General features: G+C 36.7%; 2 protein-coding genes and 1 long non-coding RNA gene across 4 annotated transcripts in view; all 3 read left to right on the forward strand.

Annotated features, from left to right (window-relative positions):
• The window catches only part of LOC574936 (tyrosine-protein kinase CSK), a 31,589-nt gene extending 20,550 nt beyond the window's left edge, over positions 1–11,039 (forward strand). For both annotated transcript variants that reach the window (XM_030976645.1, XM_030976644.1), the window contains exons 8-11: positions 245–318; positions 1,585–1,783; positions 2,506–2,592; positions 5,748–11,039. In XM_030976645.1, coding sequence (XP_030832505.1) covers positions 245–318; positions 1,585–1,783; positions 2,506–2,592; positions 5,748–5,933 — 546 coding nt within the window. In that variant the 3' untranslated portion in view covers positions 5,934–11,039. The remainder of the gene's footprint in view (positions 1–244; positions 319–1,584; positions 1,784–2,505; positions 2,593–5,747) is intronic.
• An 891-nt stretch (positions 11,040–11,930) lies between these two features.
• LOC115920591 lies at positions 11,931–20,172 on the forward strand. The gene is made up of 2 exons (XR_004062417.1): positions 11,931–12,141; positions 19,073–20,172. It is a non-coding gene; the product is annotated as an uncharacterized LOC115920591 (long non-coding RNA).
• On the forward strand, positions 13,408–16,735 carry LOC115920590. The gene is made up of 2 exons (XM_030976646.1): positions 13,408–14,439; positions 14,711–16,735. The coding sequence occupies exons 1-2, from the start codon at positions 14,170–14,172 to the stop codon at positions 16,427–16,429; spliced, it is 1,989 nt and encodes a 662-aa protein (XP_030832506.1). The 5' UTR covers positions 13,408–14,169; the 3' UTR covers positions 16,430–16,735.
• Positions 20,173–20,769: the final 597 nt, after the last annotated feature.

The following is a 20,769-nucleotide window of genomic DNA, read 5'->3' on the forward strand; positions in this document are numbered from 1 at the left end:
TAACGCCGTCAATTCATTTAGTGAGTGGGTTCAGGAAAGGGTAACAAAATTGCATTTTATTTATTCCTCACAACAGTGAGGGCTTCAAAAGTACTTTGCTCATTTTGTTAATGTTCTCAGCATTCTATAGAGGTGTAATTTGCCCATTTTCCACATTTCAATGAACCATCTCTTTAAGATTACCTACGATTGATTTACAGTTTGCTGAGGAATACTATTTTGTGTCTTCTTCCTTTTTTTTCAGGGGAACCTCTTAGACTATGTGAGATCAAGAGGAAGGACAGTCATCACAAGGAAACTCCAGCTTAAGTTTTCAATGTAAGTACAAGGGATTAAAACATTTGAATCATCATCGATAAAAAGATTAATTCATTGAGGAGAAGAGTAAATGTAGTGGTGAATTGTTGTTTGGTCTACAACCAGTTTGTTTACAACTCAATTAGTCTAGTCCCATATGGTTTTCACCTAGCCAATTAGTCCACATATTCTAATATATGTAGGTTATTATCCAATGTGAGTCAGAAAAAATTAAATACTTTTTAAATTGCCCGTTGTTTCAAGATGGAGCTATGAATGTGAAATATCAGTAGCAGAGTCGTTTCCCTCTTCTACTGCTTCTGAAAATACAATTTTGCACCAAAAGAAACATTAATTTTACAAGGTCTTATGGTTTTTTAAAGCTTTTTATCATTCTCTTACATCATGTACAGCATATAATCTTTGTCTTTTATTTACATTTTTGAATTTTGTTAGCCTGTTTTTCATGACTTCTGTATGACTAGTTATACTTAAAATATATTTTTTAGTTATAACACTGTATGAAATTGACAACTAATCAATGTGCACAAAACAAATGAAATACATCAGTCTATCCCTTGTGCAATCATCCTTACTGAATTATCATATTATGATATATATGAATTATCATATATTTTATATTTTGTGAACATGTTACTGTTATGAACACAATATAATTCTTATATTTTATGCTAAGATTACATGCTCCTTCCTTGAAAACAATTACGATGGCAAGTGCTCCAAGACAATCGTTTATTTGTAGGACACCACTGAATGTTTATCAGTTTTTTGTACAACATGTGTGTGTAATTGGGTTTTTACAGACGTGTATCAATCAGATATGTTTATTTACGTCTGGGGAGCGACTTTTAACGTCATTTATCTAAAAAACAACAACTTTTGTTCCAAAATTGAATAAAAGTCGATAGATTTGCATAGTTCACATAACCCCTCGATGATATTACCAATAATTCATAAGCTTTGTGTGAACTATGGGCAAGACTGGTTAACCAAGAGATAGACAATCGTTTATTTGTTCTTTCATACACCAAAGCTGGCGACAAAGCTTTCCAGGCATGTGCTCCTCGACTCTGGAATGAGGTTCCACGTTTTATTAGTAGTACACATCACCATCGCTGGATGTCTTCCAAAATTCTCCTCTTTGACCATGATCAACAACAGATTCTTTGATAATTTTTATATAAAGCGCTGTGAAACAACAGTTTGTAAGAGAGCAATAGAAATTACTTTATTGTATCGTATTGTATTTCTTCTCTATCATGACAGAGACATAGGAGCAGGAATGTGTTACCTAGAGCAGAAACTCTTTGTCCATCGGGATCTAGCGGCCAGGAATATTCTCATCTCGGAGGATGACGTTGCTAAGGTGTCTGATTTCGGTCTCGCTCAAGATAACAGTACACAGCTAGGCACAGGAGGCAAGATACCTGTTAAATGGACCGCTCCAGAAGCTTATAAGAAAAAAGTAAGATACTACCGCATTTTCTAAAACATTCCTCAGTATGTAAAGCATTACTACAGCCAAATCTGCTGTTAATAGTGGCCATCTGTCTTCAAAGACCACATTTTTGGTTTCCCTCGAAAGTGGTTTCTCATTGAAACAGGTTCTATAGGCACCTGTACATAAAGACACCTGCCTGTAAAGACCACTTTTCTTGTTTCCTTGGGTGGTCTGTATAGACAGGTTTCACTGTATTTGAAATAAGAGAGGTTAAAGTCTACTGCACCCTACACAGTGAGAATATAATATTACAAAGCTAAACTTTCTTTCAATAAGATGGCAAACCACTGGGATTTTTCAGTATTTCAGTGTTTAGATAAACATACATCTTTTAGTAATTCACACTATGACCAAGTTCTAGGTACATGTATATAATAAAATGGTAGTCATTAAAATAATTTGATAGGATTAAACTCTGTTCTACAAAACTTTGCATTAGTTTATGTTTTGGATGCAGTGTGATAAATATTAGCCTGTACTGGCCACCATCAAAGTGATTTGCTCTTCTTATTTAAATACACTAATTTGATGACCCCGATATTTAATTAAAATAGATGACAAAGACAAATATATATAGCAGAACCAGAAGTCTATCCTTTATGCTAGAGAAAAGGACACCATTGAAAGAATTAAGTTGACTTCCTCAATAATCATGTGTATGTTTTTATATTTTTCTACTTTCTCAGCTATTCACAACAAAATCTGATGTATGGAGTTTTGGTATACTGCTTTGGGAGCTGTTCTCGTTTGGAAGAGTACCATATCCACGAGTGGTAAGTTACAGTGAAATGTTGTTACGATTTTAACCATTATGATCTTAACCATTTTTTATTATATACATTATCATTATATAAAGGTCACAGAGGATGATTTCTGAAATTCCAGCTATTAGCCTCGTTATTGCAAAATCTCTAGAACCACTAGAGATATGAAGCTCACAATCTGATCAGCTTTGGGGTTAATATGTGGAAGGTCAAAGGTCACAGAGGTCAATCCCTCAAATTCTAGATATAGCCTTGTTATCTCGATATCTCCAGAACCACAAGAGATACAAGGCTCAAACTTGGTGATAGTATGTATCACCATAGGAAGACAATCTGATCAGGTTTTGGGGTTAAAAGGTGAAAGATGAAAGGTCACAGGGGGCAATTCCTCAGATTCTAGATAATAGAGTACCAAAGCTGAGACATCATAAAAATCTATTTTTGGAATTTCTCAAATATTTCTTCATTTTCCGAAAGAACATCAAAAATAATGTCCAAATGTCGAAAACCAATTGAATATGTTAAGTATTGGCTGAGATATGAACATCCGAATAAATAGATTTCCTATAAGAACTCCGTGTTATATTGCTCTGGCTCATAATTTTATGTACCAGAGCAATATAACACTGAGCTCCCATAGGAAATCTATTTATTCAGATGGTCATATCTCAGCCAATACTTAACCTATTCAATTGATTTTCGACAATTGGACATTATTTTTTATACGCTTTCGGAAAATAAATCACCATAGAATAAAATGTAACACCATAGAAAGATAATCTGATCAGTTTTTTGATTCAAAGGTCAAAAGTCACAGAGGTAAGTTTTAGCCTTGCTATTGCAATATCTCAAGAACCACAAGAGATAGGCTTTTGTTTTCATCGTGTTTTGTCATGAATAAATCCATCCTTTTCCTATATACTGATTTTAACACAAAGGTATATAAAAGACGCAGTCGCATTTTTCTTGTTTAAGTATGTAAAAAATTGATTTGTCTTGACTTTTGTTTCTTGGAAATGTGACATATTAAAGCTTACGTCTAAAAGTATTGTACAAAGGCCCCAATTCAACCAGTCCACATTTCTTTCTTGGGTTAAATCCCCCCCCCCCCAAAAAAAAGACCCTTCAAATTTACAAGGGTATGAATCATTAAGTCATTAAATGTATATGGGCATTGAAAACTTGGCATGAATCTTTGTTTAACTTTACAAAAATTGTGTTGGCACCATATCGTGTTAAATATTAAATCATTTCCTTTGATAGGAAATTGCCTACTTTCATGACCACAAATATCTACACATGTAAATGTATTGTTTTTAATGGAGGAAGCTATTAATATCAAAGGAAGTGAAACTACTTAAAAGGAAAACTGTAAATATGACAACCACTGGAATTTTTAAAGGGAGAAGATTAAAGGTACATGACGTTCTGGTAACGAGTCACAGTATCTACCCAGGGAATAAGATTTACTCTGAAAGTTTAAGGACTAAATACAAATAAATGATATCTGGCATTCATCAATAGTAAAACATATGCAAAAGCTGTGTCATGGGCAAGGTATATAATCCAATGTACATGTGTGATTATATGTTTTTTAACAAATTTCTGGAAGTTCGTTTACAGATTAGTAGTCCAGACATTCCATTGATTGCATAATAAACAATTCATAAAGACTTGGCCAGTTCTCTTGAGATGGAGATCTGCTTTATAATACCAGACCTCAATATTTTATATATCTTAAGTGGGAAATGCTATCTCAGTGAGGAGGCGAGTTGGCTCAGTCAGTAAAGCGTCTGCCAGTCGACCCAAAGATGGTGGGTTTGAATTCAACCCAGACGGATGACTAAAGCCTGCGTTGTGTGTTTAAAAAGGTGGCCCCTCCCCAGTTTCATAGACGCAGGCTACGTTACAGTGGGAAACATTCCTTCCCTCAGTTAGGATGTTAAATGGAAGTCTAGTGTAGAGGAGAGGCACAACCTTTGCATGTTAAGAACCCATTGCAGTATTTGAGTTGTAGGAAACCCCAGTGTAGAGTTCCACCTGCATGCCCCAGTCGTGCAGATCGGGAGGAGAGAGACCGGAGAGTGACAGTGATTCAGTTCCCTTTTTACCCTCCCAGTCACGGGCAATGCCAAATACTTAAGAATGCTTGCATTGTACGCACATGTAGAACTATTCCCAGTCAGTATTTTTCACTATACTGCCCAGCAATCTGTAGCCAATTTCATGCCTATACTATTGACCTATCAGAGGCCTAGAATCTTCATGTGAGGTGTATATAATGGAGCTATTACACTTCATCATCATATCTGAGTGAGAATAAATCTTTCTCATTTTCTGTATTTGGAGAGCTTAATTCCAAAATGAGCTAAATCCACTTTTGATGAAAATTGAGATATTGATATCAGAACATTGTTCACTTAGAGACATCGTTTAACAATGTTAAATCTGAGATGCAATGCCCTACGTATTATCAGTGTCTGTGATATGGTGTAATATTGAAACCCTAAAAAAATTGCGCTTCAAAATGATCATGAAGTGCACCAAAAAAGTAAAAATCTGTGAGTGACCGGTTTTACCATACTTGTTTCCCCCAATAGACTGTAGTGTTATGAAAACCGTTCGGCAAACGGTTTTCAAAATTTGTAATTCCAATCATAAATACCTTGATAATCAGACAGGCGACCGGCTTGTAAAAGTCATGGGGTTCCTGACTGACCTAAAGGGTAATAATTATCATTGCAGCATGAGCGAAATCCAGGATTTTGTTTCAGAATCTGAGACAAAGTTACCGGATCCCTTTTAGTTTTCAAAATTTGTAATTCCAATCATAAATATTTTGATAATCGGACAGGCGATCGGCTTGTAAAAGTCATGGGGTTCCTGACTGACCTAAAAGTTAATAATTATCATTGCAGCATGAGCTAAATCCAGGATTTTGTTTCAGAATCTGAGACAAAGTTATGGGATCCCTTTTAGTACCCGTCTTTCAACAAAATTATTTACCTAAATTTTGAGAGCAATTATGAAAAAATGCACCTTCTAATATCACTTTTTCATAGATGCCTGTTCAAAATCTGGTAAATTTCTTTTTTCTCTCAAGTTACAAAAATTGATTCAGCTCCTTTTGGAATTAAACTCTTCATTTATTTATCTATTTTCAGCCTGCCGATGATGTGATGACGTTCCTGACGGAAGGCAGTCGTATGCAGGCTCCGGGAGACAACTGCAAGGATGTCCACGAACTCATGATGAAGTGCTGGCAGACGGAACCGGAGAAGAGGCCCACGTTTTCACAGCTCCAAGTGCGGTTAAAAGAATTACCAGCGACAGCGAAGAACGATTCATGATGCTCCTCACACTGCTTTCAATATGTATATATTGGTGATTGGTCGTAGTTTTAAACTAAAATTAATTGCCGTTTTGTGTAAATTCTTAGGAAAGGCGGCATCTGCTTAGTTTCTTCTTTTTCTTTTTAATACAGCTGTTGTAAAAACCTGCCAAAAAGTTATTTCCAGACTAGTGTTTACAGGTAAACTACATCTGCCAGAATACTCTTGCTTCAATATGTTTTTCAAAGTCATTGCGTGATACGATGGTCCTTCTATTAATAGCTTCAGTTGCAAAAATTATAACTCTGATTTCACAAGTAATGAAAATCACTAGGATCTTCTTTCGCGAACTCTGTTTCGTTTATATATTTTCTTATAAGATGCCAGATTTTAAAAATGACTAGGTATGTATAGCTCTTTATGGTACATAATCCAACTTGCTTTCTCTAGAACGTGAGGTAGCATATGCAACAAGGCCATGAAGCTTATATTTATTAGTATTTTGAAAGGCAGTGATATGTTTTGTGAGTATTCATTATTCTGGGAGACAAGACTTTCTAGAGAAATAGCGACATGTAATTATTTCTTCATCATTTGAATCGCAAAACGCATATATTCGGTATTTACATGAGGATATATATTCTGGAAAAAGCTTTATGCATCTTTAAATGTTTATAACGCCAGAGTTCTGGTTGCCATTTTATTGTCAAAGCTTTATTTGTAAAGTGCTTTATTTGCTTGGAGATGTAAATAAGGGATATGCGCGGAATTGTTCTGCTTAAAATATAAATTGGTGAACTCTGTATGTACTAGGTTAAAATGTTTGTGGGTGACTTGTCCAGTGTTTCAGAGAGACAATTATTTACATGTAAATAGAAATAGGAGGTGAAAAGTTGAAAAGGAAAACGTAAGCAGTCTAAAGAAAAGCAGAAGAAAGGCAGTGATTATATCTATCTGTTGAGACAGATAACATTAACTCCTATCTGTCACTGTCTCAGTCTGCCTATATTATTAAAACAAAAACATAATTTCTTCTCTATGATTAATGCTGCTCTAAGAATAAGAATTTTAAAAGAAGGTATTGACTGATAAAAATCTTGATTATCACTTTTGTGCTGGTAGCAAAAGATGTTTGGTGTCTCTTAAAAAAATACTGTATTAAAAAAAAGTCTTCTAACCAAGAAAGGTGGACCATGTTGTGTATTCAATCTATATCAGGCATGTCACAATTAAACTTCTGATATAACTCTAGAATTAGTATTAGGATTGATTTCTTTAATTTTTTTTGGTACTGATTTTTTTGAATACCATTACACATGTATTACAAATGGATTTCACACTGGTATACTGACTAATATATTGATTTCAAAATCCTTATTTATTTTTCATTTGGGGGAGGGAGTATCAAGCAGTGCATTCACATTAACTCAGATGTGTAGACATGTGTAGAGAAAACTTCAAAATGAAACCAACATGCGCCATCCTAAAAAATATTGACAAAAGTGAGAAGTGCTTGATACAAAAAAATTACTAATAGACTTATAAATAAATTCATTTTTTCGTTACTTACTGGTTTTGGCCTAAACTTTGCCATAATTATGTTCAGAGATCAAGAAATTGAGAGTTAGACAGAAGTGATTTGCTTCAATCGATATTAAAAAAATACAGTGCATTCCAATACCACACAGGGTAGCAGCTGCGGTGTATAACGTAGTTAGCTAGCTAGCTGTCGCTACGCGCTAGTGAGCGTCGAGCGCGTATGTACATTGGTATAGTGCATTACAGTGGGATATGTCGAGGAAAAAGAAAAATCTATACTTTCAATCCTGTATTTGTTTAAAATAAAAAATCAAGCAAATAGACGTCATTACATACACATTTAAGATATAAAAAAATGGTATGAATTCAGAGATAGTCTGTATGGCGGTATCACAGTATGAAATTATGATGGCGGTATTCATACAGATGTTAATCTATTACCGTATGGCATTACTAAAACTGGTTAACCGAAAAAAAGCATAATTTATTTCACCATGATGTTCATGACACTTGCTCCAGAAATTAGGCATTACATTTTGTGTGTGTTTAAAATTATTGTGAAGGCAGCAAGGAGAATTGAAGTGCACAGAAATATGACATCTTGCTCGTAGATTGATGGAATTCATCTTGTTTTCTCAAATAATATTGTTTTATTTGGTTGATTTTGATTTATGTTATGTCCTTAAGGAAACCAAGAAGCAGTACATTGATCCTTACAGAGTATACATTGCAAAGAAAATAGAGCAAAATAGTGAAGAGCATTAGTTTTGTTGAATACACCTTTAAAAAACAATAGGTATGCCACCCAGCATATTTTTGTGTGTAGCGCAATACATAATAATATGCCAGTGTATTACATATCTGCATACATGATATGCTCATGATGTAAAGAAACAGAAGAGAGCCATTGGCAGGAAAACAGAGATTGAACTTGATATTTCAGTTAGTATTATTACTACAATTTTATATCTCTTCCATTGATAGATTTCGGTTAGGTCAATACTCTAAAAAAATTTGTGGAATGTAGCTCGTAAGTGAAATTGGACTCTAATTTAAATTTGTGAATTCTATTTTTATCTAGGCAATGAAAGACGAAGAATGATAGAGAAGAATAGTATGAAACTATACACAGAAATAATATTGATAATTAGAGATAATACATGGAGCTTAGGAAATATGTGTTTTTCCATCATAAATTATTTTGTGTACTCAAGAAAGCTTCATCCTTTGATGACCGCAACTGAATTTGTAATTTGAATCAAATGATATTTATTTACTATTTTGAAAGTATTATCGTAGCATATGACGTCATATCTCATAAATCAAAAGATGATTTCATAGAAGCCTTTGCTTGTAATGAAATGGACTAGAATTTCACCTTACAGTCTAGATTATTTGATTCTAATATATTTAAATAAATATTTGTAGGCAAAATTTGGTTGGATAGTGTAAAACAAAAACATTTTGCATGCATGAGTGGTTCAGATTTGCAAGAAAATGGCAGTCCTTAACAATTTGCAAGAGTTTCATGTCGAGAAAGTTTCTCGTTTTAGAGTAATGGATTGAATATTTATAAATGCCCAATAGTCATATTTTTGTAATACTTCATTTATGCTAAATTAGTCTAGACTGCATGTGGACTAAATCATCCACTGATGAATGTTAGCAGATCGTTGAATTAAGAGGTGCATTGAATGCTCTATTCACTATTTGATGTAGGTGATATCGCAGATATTCTTTGGATGTGAGTATGATATTCTCACCTTGATTAAGAAAAGAAGAATTGCAGAGTATTTATATGGCCCTGGATGATTAAAGTTCTTCATATCATTTTAAACAACTGAATATACATGTAGAAAGAGTGTACTGTTCATGTTAGCCAAACAGACCTTCGTCATTGAATATGTTTATATCAGGTTTTTGGTTTTTCGTTAACTATGTTTTTGTAAATGTCTTTTATATACACATCAATGCTTCATTGCTACACTGCTTAAAATATGAAACTTACTGACCATTCTTATAACAAATTTAAAAACAAATCTGTTAAACCTCGGTGCCAATATTCTTGACTACCAAGATATTAGTGAGTTCTAGGAGCACAATTGATAAAACTTCTTTTTGTTGTAGATTATTCATAACTTAAGTTGCATTATTTTGACAATGTTTATTTTTCTTCATTTACGGTAGTTATACATGTATCTCAAAGATTACGTCTTTCATATTTTTGTACGATTTGTAAACGTCCAACCAGGTGCCTTCATATATGAAATCAATGATTTGTTAAAAAATTAATTATTTTTGTTTGTGAGACATTAGTGCTCCAGACCGTACACTTACTCTAGCTTCTTTATGCATGGGATGAATATAGTTTCTTACCATGGATGGCAAAAGACCATTGCACCATTTTTCAGTTCATAGGAAACATATGTATCAGTTGTAGGAATTTTTTTTTAATGAGCAGTAATTGAATTACACAATCTGTTTGGCACTAACTTTACTGGTTAAATTAATATTTAGGTTCTCACTTTTTCATATGACTTTGACATAGACAGTTGATATACTTGCTATGAAATCAGTGTTGAGAAAATGAAATCAACTTAAAGGCTTTAAGATTAAATCGATGATATTGGCATTACATCAGAGCGTTTGGCATATCGTCTGTTTTTGGAGCCAGATGAGTTTTTAGGAAGGTTTAAAGATTTGAACTTGACTCATAAGACTATACTGTTTTTCTATATAATTTTCATTCGTAATCATTGTACAGTTATTTATGCAAAATTTAATTGATGAGCCTTTTCTCTTATCACATGAAAATGTCCATTGTATATAATACCGCTTCAATAAATATAAAAGGTCCAGATGAATTGTATGTATGCAGTAAATATAAATAATTTTTTCAAGGTCAACTTAAAAAAAGAATATGATTTGTAAATCTAATCATAACATAATTGAAAGCACAAATTGTCTTCTGCTTTTAATATTTATTAATTGCTTCTTGCTGCAAAGAAGGTTATATTTTGATGAAAAATTACATTTTTCACTCAAATAAAAGTATCAAGAATTTTGCTTGCCTGCTTGATTTGCTCGGTTGTAAAATTGAGAAACTAGAAAGTTGATTTCTAAGTGAGAGACATCAGCCCTGCCTGTGAATGAGCCCATAATATTACCTTTCTGTGTTAAAACCAGATGGGTGTAATAAACTTCGTTTTAGACAATGGTACCCCATGTAAGATATAAGATGTACCCAAACATCTGTTTGTAATGATGAGGTGGTACATTTATACGTAATAGACTTGTCCTAATTAAGTACATTATTTTGAAGGCCTTTGTAATTAATGAGTCAATGCAGAAAACTACTTTTATATCGTGCTGCTTTATAGACATTTATTTACGTCCGTGCTTCTTTGAAAAAATGTTTGTTTTTTGCATAGGGTTTTGTTTAGAGATTCTTGAAGCATTGAGTTGATGACAGCTGGATTTAACATTCTGTCTGTAAGCTCTACTATAAGATTGAACATACAATTGTAAAATGACATTTTAAAGAAAACAAATATAATATTGAATAAATGAGAATGACATGCAGAATATTGTATCTTGCTTTGTTGTTTGTTGAAATGTGGCGTGGTGAAGCACTCTTTCATCATGTGGAAGATAACAGAGGGGGCTGTGCAAGGTAGTCTTAGGAGAGATAGGGAGAGAGATGAGAGAGGGAGAGAGAGAGAGAGAGAGAGAGAGAGAGAGAGAGAGAGAGAGAGAGAGAGAGAGGGGGGGGGTGGTAGGCAGTAAGTAGGCAGGGAGTAAGAATTAGGAAGGAAATAAGTGACAGAAGGAGATTGGAGTATAGGGATCGTGTTTGTAGAAGGGGATCGAGGGAGAGAAAGATTCCATTTAAAGAGACAGAAAAGTGAGTGAGGGAGGTTTTTATGGCGAGTGCAGACAGAGGAGGGAAACATATTACAACAGGAAGGGGAAGTGGAAGAGCGGAAGGACGCGAGAGAAAGGGGGGGGGGGGGGGTAGATAGTAAGAGAGAGATTGATCAGGAAAGAAACACATAATATTGGCCCTGTCCTAATTTTCGGGAATCTGGATAATTATAACAGCCAAATTAAAAGAAACAATATCGAAATTTCTCTGTTGATAAGTTTGAAGTATGCTTTGACTAACCATTACATAATTAAATCATTATACACTTGCCCCTTTTTCTATTTATTTATTTCTTTCTTTTTCTCAATGTGGTTCAAATGTTTATTGAAACTAGAAAACGGCCAAAAACAATTATGCCTATTGATTGACTTTAGGCTTATTCATTAAAAAAAGTTTATTTCTATGCTTATTACCCATTTAAACATTTCATAAACTATTCAATATGAATATTTAAAATCGAGGAGACTAGACAAAGAGATTCATCTTTTGTTTGAGAGATCTTCAAAGTTCAATGAAAAAGTAGACCGTGCCATTATTTCGACTAATTATTTCGAAAATTGCGACGCCCTCAAGTGTCCATGACGACGGGAATCAAATCCGGCTGTTGTTGCCCGATTCGATTTTTAAATGACTGATTTGAAACTTATTCACAAGTTTTGAACGATTTGAATGGGACAAAATGGTTAACGGATATCTGTTATTAATCCAAGCTTTTTGGAGGGAAGGAGAGAAAATGAAGGCGAGGCAAAAATTGTGCCAATGGTAAGTCAGTTTCATTTTACAGTCCCATTAATTAATATCCATGTAGATCTATTGTAACCTGTAACTAAAAAAGGTAATCGGTGCCTGTGAGTGTGGCTGTGGCCTGTGCTTAGACAGAAATAACCGTCTGATATGGGTAATTTCTTCAATAAAACTGACATTTGTTGACATTCCCCATATACAGACGGTACTACTACAGAGGTCTCGTACCGTGGGGGTAATCTAGAGCCACAGCGGAACATCTTTTCGTTCCCGACATTTTCCCCCCGATTTTCTTTATTTAGAGAGTCTAGATCTAATTTTCTGATTTCTAAATCAGATGTAAATTAGGTTGGTATGTCATTTGTCCTAATTACAGTTATCAAAATTTGATAACTTAATATTAAATGCATGACCCGGCGGCAGATATATTTCCGGGTCAACCTACCAAAACATAGCCAATGGCCAATCAGAGCACTCGTTTCGTGGGAGTTCGTTGGTCAAGCTGACTCGTACGTAGCTACGGTAGCTATTGGACATTCGAAAAGAAAAAATGAATATTCATCAACTAAAACCAAGACGGATAATGTTGACGACGAGACTTTCTCGGATTAATCATTAGACTAATTTAGGATCTAAATGAGCAAGCTATCGTAAGTCAAATAAGCTAGAGTAGAGGCTCCGGTTTGCGGCATAGCCCAGTTTGCGGCCCTCGGTCAAGGTCAAAGTAATTATTATATGCAAATTAATTATATGCGCTTAAAAAATTACCCCTGGATTCCCAGGTAAGTATGCTTTGCCGAAATACATCGACAGTACAAGTACTTGCCGTACGAATTCTCCGCTGACGCCGACAGAAATCTACGTCACCAGTCGCTGATAAGAAAATCAGCAGGTGCTAACAGGTGAGTTAAGAGATTGAGACATAACTAGATCAATATTATAGCTCTATTCGTCTGATTGGAGGTGAAATTTGGTGTTGATGTGAGAGTATGTTGGCTGTGGTCCGTCCTGTATCGCAGACATTTTGATAATGCCGCCGCAGAGCTAGTTAAGGGGGTGGCCATGTAGCTATGACGTATTTGGTGGCCACGCCCTACTTGCGGCCGGGGGCGCTAATACACGTATAAAATGCGGGTTTGTGTGTAACGTGGTGTTGCGTTCAGAGCACGTCTACGTCGTTGATTAAATCATTGGTTCTGGTAGATTTTACGGGTTTCTGCATTTCATTAGTTGTTTTTATTGAGTTCGTTAGTTCAAAATATAAAATTTGATATCGTTTTAAAGTTATTTAGCTGGTGTTTGTCGCAAATAGGCGTGAACGTTGTATGTTGAAAAGTATAATGAACCGAGGTGTGTACCCTCTAGTTTCTAGTAGTTCGCACCCCTTTCCTCCGTTCTTTTATTCTAGTCGGGAGGTACCATTCAAGGAAAAGGTGAATTTGTTTCAAACTTAATAAATTTACCGTAACAAGAGATAGACAATTATTACTTGGCTCACCCGTAGTAGTTTGGTACATGCTTTGATCGTGACGTGGCATATAGCTTTGTGACGTACTGTAGATGTATCGTAGCGCACTAATTGAAAGAAAGCAACAGGTGCATCGATCTCGATCTATACTAGTAGGTCGCGTCTCGATCTCGAGCATACGTTATCAAAAATGAAAATACTTCGAATGGATGAAATTATCATAACCTTACGTTGAATATTTAATTATATTAACAATATGATAAGGATAGTTTGATACATCTAGACTCTAGATCTAATTGTATTTTGTAGTTCAGTAATGTCTTTTTTAATGGGAAATGGAATAAAGATTCATTGATTCTTTTTTAATGATATTGTAGGCCTATGTCGTGGCAGCTGATAGCTATGACTATATGTAGTCTCCTAATATTTTCTTTCTGTTTCAATATTTCAAAAGCTGCTTAATAATGGATGGTAATGAAAATAATGGTATGATGACATTAAGTTCTAGAAATGCTTCACCTAATCTGCATCTAGTTTTCTGTTAATACATTTTCTCCTATTTTCCTCATTAACAGAAAATGCCTGCAAGAAGAAAGTATACAGGGGCCTCACTGGCGGAGGCTGTAAATAGAGTTAGATTGGGCGAGCTATCCCAGAGACAGGCTTCCGCACAATATGGAATACCGAGGGCAACAATCTTTGATAAGATATCAGGTCGACGACCCCCTGAGATGTGTGCCATGGGGCCATCCCCCTACCTGACCATGGCCGAGGAAGCGAAAATTGCCACCTGGGCAATTCAGATGTCGAGAATTGGCTATGGTAGGACCAAGCCCCAAATATTGCAGGTAATAAGATACATAAAAAATAAAGTAGGCCTATATACTTTTATTTTACTTGATGATATAATACAATTCCACAATCGTGTTTTAACTGTGACTTTATAGAAGAAAATATAAAAAAGCTTTATTCTGATTTAGATTGAAGATTCGTACGGAAATTATTTAAATTTAAACCAACAAATTGCTCATTTCACTTATTGAATTAATTACATCATTAAACATGGATTCATATTACGATTTTCCTTTTTCTCCTTTTCCTTTTCTTCACCTCATGCAGATGGCCCAGCGGATCATCCGGGATGATGGGAGACCCAACCCGTTTAAGGACGACAAGCCGGGGAAGAATTGGTTCAGTCGTTTTATGACTAGAAACCCCACCCTTTCCCTGAGGACCCCCCAAGCTCTAGGGCAGGAGAGGGCAGTCCTCACCCCTCAGAAAATTGACAAGTGGTTCGAGGGACTGCACCAATACATGGTGGAGAAGAATGCAGTGAGCATCTTATCATGCCCGGACAGAATCTGGAATGCAGATGAGAGTGGCTTCGCTCTCTCGCCGACGGGAGACAGGGTCATCGGGATGCGAGGGGCGAAGTTCGTGTATTCATTTTCGTCGACCACCAAGACCAACTTGAGTACGCTAGAGGCAGCATCGGCCAGTGGCATCTTTTGTCCCCCGTTCGTCATCTACCCGGGGAAGAGGGTCTCCCGGAACTGGAAGCCAATGGAAGGAGCACCGGAAAGCTGGTTGTACGGCTTCAGTGAGAGTGGATGGATGAACTCCGAGCTGTTCTATTCATGGCTCGCCAACCATTTCCATCCATTCCTACTGAGCCGTGGAACCCACTTTCCCGTGCTCCTTCTTGTGGATGGTCACGCCAGCCACGTCGACCTGCATGTAGCGGAGTTTTGCCAGCATAACAATATAATTTTGTACAGGTTACAGGCACACGCGAGCCACATCATCCAGCCGCTAGACCTGTCAGTCTTTGGACCTCTGAAGAAGGCATACAAGAAGAGGGAAGGGGAGTGGAAGGATGCGCATCCTGGTCAGTTCGTCACCAAGGCATTCTTTGCCGGCGTGTTCGCCAATGCATGGGCGGACATTAAACCAGAGTTGGCAACGGCAGGCTTCAGAGCGGCAGGCATATATCCTTTCACACGTGGATATTGCCGGGACAAACTTGCCCCGTCGCAGGTGTTTACCACCCAAGCTCCACCAGCCGCCCCACCAGCCACCCCACCAGCCGCTCCAGCACTACCACCAGCCGCCCCAGCACCACCACCAGCCGCCCCAGCACCACCACCAGCCGCCCCAGCACCACCACCAGCCGCCCCAGCACCACCACCAGCCGCCCCAGCACCACCACCAGCCGCCCCAGCACCACCACCAGCCGCCCCAGCACCACCACCAGCCGCCCCAGCACCACCACCAGCCGCCCCAGTCATTCCAGCACCGCCACCCGCCCAAGAAGAACCATCAACCTCAACCGCCATGCCAATAAGACCCAGCACTGCGTATCAATATCGGCCACCCACCTACGTGTCCCCAGCTTTCGACAAGTATCTCAAGTTTCCCGAGGCAGTGAGGAGTGCCCCAAAGAGGAAGACCGGGGATGAGCTGCCGAACGCCATCTCCGGTCTAGACTGGATCAGGTACCAGACAAAGAGGCGAAGCGACAAGGAGGCTGAAGAGGAAAGGAAGAAGAAGAAAAGGGAAGAAAGGGAAGCTAAGAAGGCAGAGAAGGAGAAGGAGAAGCTAGAGAAGAAGAAGAAGGGAGGGAAGAGATCGAGGAAGGTGCAATTAAGGGAAGAAGAAGTCGACGAGATGGTTTGCAGCGAGTGCCAGGACGATTTCGACGATGAAGACGGCAACAACTGTGTAGGGTGCAACTACTGCCCACGGTGGTTTCACGTTGAGTGCACGGAGTTAATTGGGCTAAATATAGAGGAAGTTGAAGCAACCGATTTTAAATGCGGGGTTTGCGATGAAGAGTAATTTTACGTTTTTAATAATTTGTATTGTTTAATGAATCTTCCGTCCATTTATTTCTTCCTTTTTTAAATCAAGCGGGTATTTTAAGCACTGATGTGGTTGCAGCCTGCACAGTTGTCGTTGTCTTCATTGTCGAAATCATCCAGCACTCGTTACAAACCATCTCGTCGACTTCGTCGTTGTCGAAATCTGTTTTGCTCTCCTTATTCTCCATTATACTTCCCAACTGTTGACGTTGTAAAACCTTTGTTTTTATACCTATTTATTTTGTATAACTTAGTTTATTTTCGACAAAAATAGCCTATTTTACATGTAGATCTGATTCCGTATTTTATTTGTGCAATGCAGTAGTTTCGTACCTCAACCTGTTCAAGTGCAATTTATTTGATTTGATGTACCTGTAAATTGATTCCTTTCATATATCTAAATATTATGTTGCATATTTTATTGACAGTTTATGAATTTCCTTCATTTTAATTTCACTGCCTATTATTCATTCTGTTATATTTCATTTTACATCATACCAAAGGTCCAATTGTATAGGACTTTCGTCACACTTGTGTAAAATAATTTTGTTTAATTTTACATCATATCGAAAGTCAATTACTAATTCATGAATGTTCAAGAAACTTGTGTTTCTACTCACACACAAAGAGAGAGAGAGATAAATAGATCAGCATGAGGACAAAAAGAAGGAAAAAGTAAATAAAATGATTTTGGATTTCAACCAAAATCAAGTTTGTTCATCATGAATTCAGAGTCTTAGAAATTATCTTTATTTATTTCGTTCGAATATTGGGTGATTACTTTGATTGAAATGTATGTAAAGTGATAAACGAGAAAGCGCTGAGAGAAGTTGAGGGGGGGGGGGAGAGATTGAGAGAGAGAGAGAGTGTGTGTGTGTGTATACGTGTGTGAGAGATAATAGAAGATAGAGAAAAAATAGAAAGAGAATTAAGGAATGTAAGGATTTTAGTTGAGGGAGAGATAAGAGTAGCCGTGAATTGAAAGAGGGACCCAATGAATGAACAAAGCTTTTACATTGAGACTCGGCTGATAATTTATTGAACAGATTTAAATGCAACAAAATAATCAAGCATGCATGTAGATCGACACAGATAAACTATAAAGTTTACAAGGAAAAAAAAGGGCATGCTAAAATTAATTAAAACCAGAATATTTACATTAAATTATTTCTTTAAAATGCCATGCAAACAAAAAATGAAGATATAAGCATTCAGTAAATGATAGACTTATTTCTAAACAACAACAATGAGTTCGGGAAGGAAGAAACACTAAAAAAAATCGGGGCATTATGACGTAAAGAGGTTATACATCTGTCCTACATTTTCTGGGTCGGGATATACCTGGACAGGATGAAAAGAATATGAAGGTTAAATGCCTATTCATGAATCAAAATGATTTCTTAATTGAAGATAAATAAATATAACAGAAGGAAATACATGCTTAAAGTATAAAATAATATGAAAAGACCAATATTCTCTAATATTTACAGCCAAATTATACTTAAACAGCGCACCGGCAACGCACTGCCGCAAACCGGGTTACGCACGGCCGCAAACCGGGCAACTTTTACGTCTTCTAAAGTGGACAGTACTGACCACGCTGTGGGTCAGTTACGTTATTTGTGCCTTCTATTTAATAACTAAATATATAAACTCTCCATTGACGGTATTGAAGCATTCTGTGAGTAATTGCATAAAAAATAAAATCGGCAATTCCCACTGGACGGCCGCACACCGGAGCCGCTACTCTATATATAGTCTATGTTATTTTTAATTAGACTCTAATTATTGTAGTATTGCAGCATGTATGAGGATGTAAAGAGTGAAAATCTTGTTGCATATCTCATTCATCGCGGTCCTGCCGAACCGAACCATTGGTTCCGTACAGTCTCGATAGGATAAACTTCAGTCTCTATAATCGGAGGTCTAGTGGAGCCAGACGTAGTCTCAGTGGAACAACCGACAATTAGAGAGACTGAAGCTTTTGGTCTAGGCTGTGCTGTGTGTGTTGGATAAGGGAATTAGTAAAACAGAGAACTGAACTACGGTAAACTAATGACCCCAAAATGACAGGGTAATCGGCCATATCTACTTGGCTTAGATATACATGTAAGTGTAGAAACTTAACTGCAAAGTGAAATTGGAAAGTAAGATGGGGTTTGTGTGTCCAGATGCTTTAAAATGAAAGCTCATACTATATGGCTTTGATTTCATGAAGGAAATGTGTCAAATAACACCGACCAGCATAAGTCTTAAAAGATTCATGAACAAGTGCTAGTAAACTTCAAATTACTGTATAAAATCAACTGTCCAAATTACCAACCTGTTAGGACACACAACGATGATTATACCCCAGCAAAGTATCAATTTAAAAAAAAATTAATGCTCACCTCAACCTTCATTACTTTCTCATTTATTACTGAAAGTTTAGGACAGGATAATACTTTGTGAGTCTGTGCTTTATGAGATGATTTTCTTTTACTAATAAAAAAATATAATTACAAATAACAGTTACAAATGACAGGTATATACACTTATACAGGGTGTATTCATTATTATATTTTAAAGGTTAGAAGGTCTACATCAACATGTATTTTTATGATCATGTCTGTTTTTACAGGTGGGTTTCAGGGAGAAGTCCAGATGGACGAGTGAAGCACTACCTCTTGAAGCTAGATGACAGATGACACTCCATGGCGACAACATGGCTTGCTTCATTCTAAGGGTGCCTGCTGCTTCTGGTAACATGCGAACCTGTGCGAGAGTTGGACTGCATTCAAACCTTACCGCTTTCCTGCTGTTGAAGTGGCAACTGACACGAAGCCAAGACAGTATGGCCAAGATACTAGTTTGATCCCAAGAGAGGGATCATTATGGATTCTTTCTTCTTGTCCTCAGATTGCACAATTTTGCACACGGTCGCAAAGATGTTACTGTTGGAGTTGGTGCCTCGAGACATGGCACTCCTTGTGGCTACTTGCCTCTCCTACCATCCCAGTATAGCTTCCCGAGTGAGCTGCTGTAAAGGGAATTTCTCTATGAAGTATCAAGACACTGAGCATGAGCTGCTTCCTGGTTAACTGCACTGGAATCTGTAGCAGCCGAGAGGAACTTCCCCTCAAGGAGTGCTGATCCAGACATTGATGTCACATTCCATTGATTTTCCAAGATTGTAGTACCTGTCCTGTATATCTCAAAAGATGCCTGTCAAGTCTTTTTAAATTTTAAAAGATTATGTCAAGTTAAAAAATTTGATCAGTAGTGTCAGCTTCTATAAGGGGACCCAGATATTAATAAAAAGAGAAATGCAGCTTTACCTTTGCTGTTTATGCTAAGATGTGTGTTATGCAGCTACCGGTGGTACCAAAGTAACTTTTATTATGATTTGAAAAACATGAAAGATTTTTCTTTGGAAGAACTTAGGCGAAATTTGTTTGTGTAATGTGGTAATAGTTCAGTCATTCATGGAAGTGATAAATATCTTTATTGCATTTGCATTATCACTATTGCAATTTTTTTCCTTTCAAATATAAAATTTGTATTTAGGTAGTTTCAAGTTCTGGTAAAGGTGGAAAATGATTTCTTATATATTCCAACAAAAATTTACATTGAACTAGCAATACTAAATTTGAATAATATTTGCTTGTGTGTGTTGTAGAAAATGTAATATCTGGGTAATGTGCAAAGAAAATAAAAGGAGTACACCTATTCCAAACCCTATGTATCTATTCTTTAGCCTCCTTCAATTTTTCTTCTCCAGATATGAATTATGCTCTTTAATGAATATGATTTCAAGGTTTCATTTACGGTATTTGCTTTAATTTTGTTCTGGTCCGGCCAACCCACATGTTGCATAATGAAAACTTCAAGATAAACTTTAGTACTGGTAATGCGATTCCATTGTGAAAGAAAAGGTGTGGAAAGGATCAGAAACAGTTGATCATGTAGCATGTAAGTATTGGTGTGCACTGCAAGGTTCTGGAGTCATCAAAATCATAATAAATTTGACCAAGTCTTGGTAAAGTAACAAGCACTCACATAGAAAGCTATATATGGGACAACACACATGGTGTCGGGGCTAGTACTACCTTGATTTCCTTGTCTTTCTATGCTCATTACTCAGCCAGTATACATTTTCTTCCAAAATTGTTTGGCACATGTCATTTATTTGTAATCTTGAACATTCAGTGTAAGTATCGCTTGATTCTGTGAGAATTATTATTATTTTTTTACCAGTACTGGAGTTTATGTTTCAGCATACCTTTTCAGCTACTTTCTCTCAAAAACCAATTCTATTTGCAACAGTCTTTATATCGG

This window comes from Strongylocentrotus purpuratus, unplaced genomic scaffold (assembly GCF_000002235.5).
Source record: "Strongylocentrotus purpuratus isolate Spur 01 unplaced genomic scaffold, Spur_5.0 spur5_scaffold_9, whole genome shotgun sequence".
Lineage (NCBI taxonomy): Eukaryota > Metazoa > Echinodermata > Echinoidea > Camarodonta > Strongylocentrotidae > Strongylocentrotus > Strongylocentrotus purpuratus.